The sequence below is a fragment of the Eurosta solidaginis genome, chromosome 5 (assembly GCF_040869045.1).
Source record: "Eurosta solidaginis isolate ZX-2024a chromosome 5, ASM4086904v1, whole genome shotgun sequence".
Taxonomy (NCBI): domain Eukaryota; kingdom Metazoa; phylum Arthropoda; class Insecta; order Diptera; family Tephritidae; genus Eurosta; species Eurosta solidaginis.
Window position 1 is genome coordinate 46,697,064 of NC_090323.1, and position 10,919 is coordinate 46,707,982.

Consider the following 10,919-nt stretch of genomic DNA (forward strand, 5'->3'; position numbering starts at 1 on the left):
TTAATACATCTAACTGGATTCCCGGGCATAAGGAAAATAGAAGGTAGCGAAAAGAAGGAGAAGTGGCATAGAAGAGCGTTGCGCTCGATGCAATCTCTTTCCATGTCTGCAAGAGTAGTTGGAGGAAGTGCGGACTGCGGAAGGTTGAGCGGTTGACCACATTGTATGTTTATGTTCAGCGCGGGTGAGATCAAGGCTCCATCTACTTGGGCGGCAGAGTTGTCAGATCTAGAGACGGCAATTAAGCTAGGCCCTAGAAAATTTCTTGGGTTGATTCCGGTAAAACTTTTAACATATTTCTATTTTACTCTCAAATACAGTTTTGACCCATTCGTAAACAAGTTGACCTATAGACCGCTTCCACTGACGCTATTACCCCACTTCACGCTTTAAAATATGTAGGTAGATGGTAGAGCTGTCAAAAAAATTAATTGAAAATTGTATTAAATATTTGTTTGTTATATTTTTACTCATTTATAACTCTCTTTTGCCCACAGTATCCACCAAAGAATGAAGATCTAGCAATAATAATACATAGAATGGCCGCCGATAGTGTAGCTGCATCAACGCTCACCGCAATCAAGCAAGCAGCGGTGGGCACGAGCATAGCATTAACAACAACAACAATGGGCGCCTCAGTAATGCCTGCAAGTGCTGGCACCAGTGGCAGTGGAGGCTTAATAACACCGGCTACACCATCAGACACAGCGGGAGCGGCTGCTTATATTGGACCCTGTAGCTCATCGACTGAAGCGCTCTAAAAGGTATACATACATATATAAATATATATAAAATAATTACATGAAAGAATTTAAGACAAAAGAGCACGAAATAATGAATAAATGTAGTAATAAAAATTTAAAAAAAAATCGAGCAATTTCGGAATTATAAAAAATAAAGATATTGCCAGAATAAAATCCAAAAGGCTTAAAAACGTTAGAATAAATATTATGTAGTAATTTGGTATTTATTTATAAGAAAAATATATGTATTTATATGTAAGAGGTTTACATACAATATATTTATTAAATTAACTTTATATAATTGTTAAAAATTGCGCGCGAAAAGCAGAAAAGAAAATTCAACACCTTCACAAGATTCAAGTAATTAATAACTCCGGAATATATGCAAAATAAAACGCCTAAAAATATGCATCATTAAATTTATAACTAAAATGAGAGGTGAGTTTAAGAGAAGGGCCATCTTCTGGTCTAAGCGCCGCTAAAGATTTCATTGCTTACTTCAATTATGCATACCTCGAGCTGTTCGAAATCAAAAGTGGCTTCACGCAAGCCCTTTCGTGGTTATTCATCAACCTCAATATTATTATTATAATATTTTTAAGTACCTCCTTAGGCTTTTACTCCACACCGCTAAGCGATTAAGAGCTACACCACCTAGATAGGAGAGTATCTGCCTTGTTAGAGCAACGCAGAGAATGTAAGCCGGCGTTTCATCGTACATCTCACAAAAGCGATAGATTTGTGAATCGGATAGATTTACTTACATAAGTGATATCATAGATTACAATGTCCCGTATAGTACCAAGTGAGAGTTCGTACATCCTCTTTGCTTAGATTAATGAGTATAAACAATTTTGCTTGCCTTTGCTCTGGGCATTCAACCCAGTTTTGTCTGAACTGCTTTGTTTCTCAAATACTTATGGTTTCCCTAAAGTGTGCCTTTATGAGGTACTCAGAAGGGCTCTGAACCATAAAATGCTGCTGAAGTACCCTGATTGGCTAGGTTGTCTGCCTGTTCATTACCTTGAGATTCTGTGTGGAGAGGCCATTTGCGTAGTGTTCAGCTACCTAACTAAGAAAGCGTAGACAACTATTGTCTTAAAAGGAGTGTTAAATGTCCAGTATACTATTTTAAGAGATAACTTCCCAGGCGAAGAAAGCTGTTATTTTTGTTGTTGTAGCGATAAGGACGCTTGGGGCGTGTTAGCGATGTTGATGGTCCTTCCATACGTTCCGGTAACAAGCACCATTAAGGTACTAGCCCGATCATCTCGGAAACGATTTGATATGACCACATGAAACCTTCTAGGCAATCCCGCTCTTCCACCCTTAGATCCATAAGGAGCTTGAGGTTGCCAGAGCCTCGGCTGTTAAAGAAACAGGAATCGCCACGGGTAGGTGAGGTTGACAATTAGGTTGGATAAGCTACATGTATATTGCGCTGACAACCCCGTTGAAAGGGTTGCGCTACACAACCCCTCGAATCAATGTTACGAATGTCATACCTGCCGCGGGTATATTCTAAGCCCCCTAATTCGCTGAGGTGCGAAGAAACCTATTGTTGCTTTGTTTAAGGCAGCATCTAAATGAGCACCCCACGTGAGAGTTCTGTCCAAGGTATTTTGCTTCGGCCACAATTGCCTTCGTTGTCCTTTCTCTTTTCGCTGCTACTTCTTTATAGAGATAATATGTTTTGGATCGCTTCGTGATAATGTCATACTTCAAAACTAGGTATGAAATTAGTATGCACGTCTTCTTCATAAATAACATCCGCATACAATTCTGAATAATATGAGATATTGTCTCTTAATTCGGTTGCGTTTCCATGCATTTCATTCTTCTTAAATTTTTAATTAAACGTTAAGCTCGAAAGTATCATCCTGATTCTTCTCGAATCACGCCGACTGTAGTCTAGGACGGATCTGTGAAAAGTCTAAATTTTTAAAGACTTTGCATTTTATAGTGAGTGGACACCTTGACTATGGATTGAGCGCAATTTATATCAAAAATTTGTTCACACAGAGCTCATAACAAGTTTGAAGTAATATAAATTTTGTAAATCGGAAAAAAACACCACGTGATCTCATAGAAGTTTGAACTCGAAAACCAGCCCCTTACATAAATCCGCTTCTGACTTTGATTCTTATAATGATGATACATAATTTTAGGCGTTTTTTTGTTGCACATAATACGGAGCGTATTATTAACGTATATAACATTAAAAAAAACGTTTATGATTTCTTGTTAAAATTTAAATTATTTATAGCATATTTCGGCTTTGAAGTATAAAGTGATTATATAGAATACACCATGTAGCTAAGTAAATAATTTTTAGGTTAGTTTAGTGTTAAATTGTAAGGCTGCAATGATGCGACACATTTGTAACTGATACATTTTAGCGTATGTGTATGTGTTACATACTTATAGGCGTTTATGCAAGTTGTTATATGTAAGTCTTTTTCATAAATTATTTATATGTTTGTAGTTTACAACAACATGAATACAATTCTAGAATTAATGTAAAAAAAAATGTTATATGCTATGCTATAGCATTGTTGCTGCTTGTCAGATACTATAACTATAGAACAATCAACTATGTATCATTTAAAATTTCTTTTAGGCGCAATAGTTGAAATAATGTTTTAAACAAGGTTGTCGTTAATCTGCCTCTATTTTCCACAAATGTGGTTTCAATTTTAATACTCGGCAGCGCCATTCCAATGTTAAGTAATAAAAACAGCAAAATATATGTAATACCCAAACAAGCATAGTACGCCTGAAAGTATGCAGCGTTACTTATGTGTTATGCTTTTAGGCGCATGTTGTATTCGTGTGGGTATTTACAGCGCTAGAAGCATAGCGAAAGTGTTTGCTGGAATCCGACTGTATGTAGTTGTCATAAAAATTAGAAATAATGATAATGAGCTCGCATTCGAACCTGGAATCCTTTACCAAAAACATTTGATATTAATAGGATTTAATATCAAGCGACACACTTTTTTTTCTTAAATTTCCACAAGGTACTCAACATATTTGTTATGAATATAGTTACTCCCTTTTTAATCAGTGTGCTGATTTTAATTTTCGCCAATAATCTCTATTATAATATCGAATACTCCTAAACGCATGCTAAATTTGCTAGATTCTCAGCAAGATGGCGCATAATTTTAAAATGCAATAATATAATTTTAGGGACTCTTGCCCAGCGCGACATTTGGAACTCGTTAGTACTAAAAATGTATATTTTTTTGTACGTAGCAAAAATAATTTAAGTTTATTAAACGAAATTTAAAAAAATTTCACAAAAAAGTCTAATTTTGTAAAGGCCCGAACACATTCGTCTTTTGCATCGTTTTTGGCAATCAATTTGAATAACGCACGTTGCAAGTTTCCCTGCCTGACGGAATCTTTAAGATGGTTAATTTTTAGTGTTTTCGCAGCATTCGGACAGAATGTTCAATATGGCAGATTTTAACGTAACGTAAGAGCCAAAACGACCCAAATATCGATTGTGTTTAGCCCTTTAGCTATGCAGTATTATATTTATTTTGTCGAATTCAGCATCATTATATCTAGGCTGATATTCTTGAAAAACATATAACTGTTTTTGTTGGCGTTATAGTAAATTAAATCAAATTTAATTATTATAAAAAAAAAAAGAATAAATCCGAGCAAAAAATATCGCTTAAATTCATGAAGAGGTATATTTTGTTTATGGAAACGTAATGTATTAAACTGTGAAAAATAAAACGAAAAAATAAAACTAATTTGATTCAAAATGTTATGCGAAATACATATAAAAAATATGTAAGAAAGAGAAATTATGATCGACTATTCAAATGCAGTTATAATGACAATTTACATAAAATTAAAAGAAATATATCTATAATTACGTTTATATGTACGTATATAGATACTAATACATACTACATATTTATATGTGTATGATCACGCGTATATGTAGGTAAACATATTTAGGTATATTTGATAAGGGTTTTTTTATACATACACACACACAAAAACAAAATTTGTGGTCCTGATGTAAATTTGTGTGTATATGCGCGAAACAGGTGTTATACATATATACGCATTCATTAGATATAAAATAAAGAAAAAACAAATTGTTATATGTTGAAAAAAAAAATTTTAAAAATTAAATCATCAAAGCACTAGTTGTGTTTAGATATTGTAAATATTTATTTGTTTGTTAGTTTGTAGTAAATGCAGTGGTGGTTTAAGCAACCATGCAAAAAATCGTGGGATTGGTCTCTAAAAAGCGTGGTCTGCGATTGATTCCTTTTTTTCTACGTTGTATGTAAAACTGATACCCTCTAGGCCCCTTTGGGTACAGTTGAAATTGGTTTGAAATTTATGTTGCCAATTTTTAAGCGACAAAAAAGTCCTGAGTACCAAGTACTCATGAAGTGCGTCTAGGAAATTAATGTTTTTTAAGTTAACTAGAGCTCCCCTAGGGGTTGAAGTAAAATCACAACCCAGGTGACTTCTCCAGAAACAAATGGTTTCGAGCTTTTTGATAAAAGTTTCGTTGGCTTCTTATCGAGAACAACCGAAATCGGGAAGCTTTTGTTTTGCTATCACTTTATTATTGATAGCGAACAATTTTGTTCGAGCTGTTATCAGCTTGTTACTCTTTACTTAACGGCTTGCTATCGAAGGTTTATGTATACATACTCGTATGTGTGTCACAGATTTTCCATTGAAGTTTTGATGGTTTCATAACAAACCGATTAGTTGACTTTAACAAATCGATAACATTTTGAAAACGAGTCGATACATTTTTACACAAAATCGATAATTTTTCGATAATACGCCGATAACTAATTGCTAACGCTCCGATAAAAAATATATCAGTTTCCGAAAATATATTGATTTTCTTTTAACAACAATCGGTTAACTCATCAATTAATTTAGTTTAGCTAAGTTTAATTTGATTAAATTAAATTTATTTTAATTAATTTAAATTTTATTTTATCTCATTTTACTTAATTTTTTATTAGATTTTATTTTAATTTATTTTATTTTATTTCATTTACTTTATTTTAATTTATTTTATTTTTTGTGTTTTTTTTATTTTATTGAAATTTATCTAACTATGTTCTTGTTGTTGTTGTAGCGATAAGGTTTCTCCCCGAAGGCTTTGGGGAGTGTTATCGATGTGAAGGTCATTTGCCGGATACAGATCCGGTACGCTCCGGTACCACAGCACCATTAAGGTGCTAGCCCGACCATCTCGGGAACGATTTATGTGGCCACATTAAACCTTCAGGCCATACCCTCCCTCCCCAACCCCAAGTTCCATAAGGAGCTTAGGGTCGCCAGAGCCTCGTCTGTTAGTGAAACAGGATTCGCCGCGGATAGGTGAGGTTGACAATTGGGTTTGGAGAAGCTATATGTTGCGCTGGCAACCTGCAGGGTTGCGCTACACAGCCCCTTGAATCTGGTATTTTAGTCGTCTCTTACGACAGGCATACCTACCGCGGTTATATTCTGACCCCCCTAACCCGCTGTGGGATTTATCTAACTATCTAACTCTTTTATTTTACTTTATTATATTATATTATATTACATTATATTATATTATATTATATCTTCTATATATAAGAAGAAGTGTACATTTTGATTGTCACTCCATAACTCGAGAACGGCTCGACAGATTGCCATGAAATTTTTAGGAAAGATACAGGAAGGAGAGATGATGGTTAGTTGATTTCGAAATCCCAAATCGGTTTAGCCATTCTTGAGTTATGATTTTTTTTAGAAAAAATTCAAAATTTGAAAAAAAAACGTTTACATTTCGGTCCGACCTAACGAAAAAAATCGATCCAACCTATTACAAGTTAATTTCATTGACAGTATACAAATGTTAAACAGATGAACCTGTCCAAATGCAAATGTTTATCAATCACTTTCTTCTGATGGTAACTATTGTTCACGCCTGCTTTAAGTTAATAATTTGCATGCATACAAACACACACTCCCACTCATCGCACGCATTCATGCTTTTGTTGTACAACGCAACGTCACCGTCTTCGCTTTTGTTTTTCGCTTTTTTTATCATTTTGCTATTATCGCATGTTCCTCAATGCACTGCACTCCCACTCACTCCCACTCACACTGCACTCCCACTGCAGCAACATAATGCACACTCACCTGCACTAATATTACTTTGCCTATATACTCTTCGCACTCATCGCTTATTCTGTCAACATTAAATAGCAGGACTTTTCCATGGAAAATTCCTAAACATAAATTCTGCTGCCTAAATTGATTTTTTTCCTAGCATGTAAGATCAGTGAATTTGTAATCGTCAAAGAGTTACGACAAAATAAAGCCATATACAAACCAAATTTCGTTTGCCTATTGATTTGGCATATACATAGATGTAGAATACGCTCTATATTTCTCCAACTATTATTAATTTAAAAAGTGGTTTTGAGTGTGTTCAGTGCAAGAAAACATATTTAAAAAAGATTTTTTCCATAATTTCATCATATGCATCAAAATGCCACCAACAAGACGATCAACTATAGGTCAACGTAAGCGTAATTCTACCTATAGATTTAATCAAAGGAGAGCGCAAAGTGTAGAGGAACGCTCACAACAAAACCAAGTACAACAATTACGAAACGAACGTCGTCATAGATCGACAGATCCAAATCCATTAAATCCAGCATCGAGACGAACGACACGACTTTCACGTCGTGCTGTGCAAGAGACGGAATACGCTGCTTTCGCTTACAATAGCGAAAATTCTCAAGTTGGAACGCCAAAAAATTTGTTTATATTTGCACCGAACGAAAAAACCAAAAATACTGTGTATCCACTTGCATTACAATAAGATACAATAATAAAATGTTTTAAGCGAAAATTTCACCAAATATGTGTACAAAATTCAATTCAATTTAGAGTACAATAAACTAAATTGTCAACAAACAAAACAGAAGAAATAACGCAACATTCAATCGATCTCGGGCGTTACCAACGTACGCCAGGTAAAGCTAGTTATATTATATTATATTATATAATATAATATTATATTATATTATATTATATTATATTATATTATATTATATTATATTATATTATATTATATTATATTATATTATATTATATTATATTATATTATATTAAATTATATTATATTATATTATATTACATTATATTATATTATATTATATTATATTACACTACAGAGCCGTAGGGAGATGCTTGGCGTTTTATTTATGGAAAAACTATTAAGGGGGACGATAAACAGTCCATTTCTGCTTGGCGAGGTGATGTTTAATGCCCCTTTTAGGCCCTCTCGGTATTTCCAACCGCTATATTTAAATACACGTAGATCGAATTTTCAAATGCATGAACCTCTTCGTTATCTGTGTCAAGATTTCAAATAATCACTGCAATAATATTAATACTTGCGACACACTTTACTGTATAAAAAAATATATACTCAAAATCACATGTTAAACTAAATCTGTTACCTGCTCCAGTTACTTTGGGCGGGTGGCTTGGAATCACGTCCTTTCCAACCTCCCACACATCGCAGCCCCACTATTGTGTGTTAAATATACATCAGCTGCTCGAAATTACGTCCATTCCGACAGCACTGATAATCAATTAATTTTGCTCACTATGTATGCTTGTTAATTTTACAATGTAATCCGCATTTATATTTATTCATTCATTCATATTTAGTCTGATTAATTGTAAAATTTGTAGACTAACAAATAAATACTTAAATAAATAAATAAATAAATATATTATATTATATTATATTATACTAGCAGACCCGTCAGACGTTGTTCTGCCCTAAATTTGGTCTATCTCCATACATTTTAATAAGCTTTTTCCCGTCTAGCTCTCTCCGGGTCCAGGTTTTGCCCATATCTTGAGACCCTAGTCACCCAGCGGTATAAAAATTACTCTGTACTAAAGCACTCATCAACAGCTTCAATTTGATACCCATAATGTAAACACACATCCTAGTGTTACCCTGATGCACGTTTTAGCCTATATCTCGAGACCCTTCACAAATAGGTATGAAAACTACCCTGTACTAAAGCACTCATCAACAGCTTTCATTTGTTATCCATATTGTATAAACACTTTCTAGGGGTACACGGGTCCACGTTTTGGCCTCAATCTCGAGACCCTAGTCACCAATAGGTATGAAAACTACCCTGTACTAAAGCACTCATCAAGAGCTTTCATTCGTTATCCATATTCTATAAACACATTCTAGGGGTACCCGCGTCCACGTTTTCGCTTATATCTCGAGACCCTAGTTACCCGCGGGTACGAAAAATACCCCGTATCAAAGTACTCATTCGATACCCATATTGTACAAACATATCCCAGGATTACCCACGTCCACGTTTTGATCTCAAGACCCTATCCAGAACGAGATAAAAATTAGCCTATGCCTGTCTCCTGGTTCTAAGCTACCCCTCCACCAATTTTCAGCCAAATATGTTCATCCGTTACTTCCTCTTCAATCACTCTTTTTCTTTTCAAAAAAGCGCATCAAAATCCGTTGCGTATTTTTAAAGGTTTAAGCATTAAAAGGGACACAGGGACAGAAAAAGCGACTTTGTTTTATAGTATGTAGTGATGTACATCCATACATACCTATAAACCTACGCCCGAAGTTAAATAACGCAGCGAATGCTATATATGTACGTATGTATGTGTCGCATCAAGCCTCACTCAAAAGCAATTAGCGCGGACAGTTCACAGCGAACAAACACACATACGCATTTTTTGATAAAAATGTTACTTTTGTTTAAACAATTTGGCTTATATATGAAAGGAATCAAGTATTTTTTTTGATGCAGATCGAAGGTAAATATTTCAAAGTTTTACTGAAAAGTAGAATTTTTCAAATCCATCCATCCGTTTATGAGTTATGGCTGTGTAAACAAAAATTTTATGATTTTTTGCTACATTTTGGCAATTTGCCACGCCCCTATAATATATATCTTCAAATTATATTAACTGTACCATCTCACGTAGCTAAGCTTTCAAATGCAAAAAACCGTTTTAAAATCGGAGTATTCTGTGTGAAGTTATGTGCATACATGGCATTTAGCGACTTTATTTTATAAGATTTATAGATTATATTATATTATATTATATTATATTATATTATATTATGTTATATTATTATATTATATTATATTATATTACTAGAAGACCCGGCAGACGTTGTTCTGCCCTAAATTTGGCTTATCTGCATACATTTTAATAAGCTTTTTCCGTCCGACTCTGCCCTCCCCCCTCTTCACTTTTTCCCAACCCTTTTATTCACTCCTCCCTCCGTCTTTTTCGCTTAATCTATCTCCATCTTCGACTCATTCTATCTCTTTCTCAATCTCTTTCTCCTAGTCCTAATCCCAGTCCCAGTCCGTCTCTGGATAATATATTACTCTGTACTAAAGCACTCATCAACAGCTTTCATTTGATATCCATATTGTATAAACACTGTCTAGGCATTCACTGGCCCACGTTTTGGCCTATATATCGAGACCCTGTACGTCGATCGCAACCAAGCCTATGTAGTAACCGACGCATGAGGTTTACGCAACTTCTGTGAAAGTTTGAACAAAATCGACCTACGCATCTCTTCAAACAACGGTGACCAACTAACACACATTTTAGCCTTTCTTTTTATATATATAGATTATTTTTTTTTAGTATATATGTATGTATATAGATTTTTATTTTTCACACTTCACTATAATATTAAAACGAAATGCAGATTTTCGTTGCTTTTGAAATTCGGCTTAAAAATTGCACATGAAACAACTAAAGACTCTCCTGAATTAAAAAAAATGTCATAGTACCTCTAAATCGCGGGCCCACTCAGAAACCCCGGGCCCGGAGCTAATCCCTCCACCTTCTCGGCGGGCCTGGTGGTGTGATATACTTGATATCATTCGCTATAATATTTTTTATTGATAAGCACGTTGTTTAATTAAACACCAACCAATTACACGGAAGTATATCCGCACCACCTGAAAATGTGAGTGCCAATAAAATAATATTGCGATTATAAACTGAGATATAACCTATCCTATATTTCAAGTTAGATCGAACTGCATATGGGGTGCAAAACAAATTCAAAATCGGTTCAGTAGTTTAGGAGTCCATCGGGAA

At 34.5% G+C, this 10,919-nt stretch overlaps 1 protein-coding gene across 15 annotated transcripts in view; it reads left to right on the plus strand.

The window, feature by feature from the left end:
* Positions 1 to 4,855, plus strand: part of LOC137253089 (platelet binding protein GspB-like) — a 260,125-nt gene extending 255,270 nt beyond the window's left edge. For all 15 annotated transcript variants that reach the window (XM_067789435.1, XM_067789432.1, XM_067789447.1 and 12 more), the window contains one exon: positions 498 to 4,855. In XM_067789435.1, coding sequence (XP_067645536.1) covers positions 498 to 761 — 264 coding nt within the window. In that variant the 3' untranslated portion in view covers positions 762 to 4,855. The remainder of the gene's footprint in view (positions 1 to 497) is intronic.
* Positions 4,856 to 10,919: the final 6,064 nt, after the last annotated feature.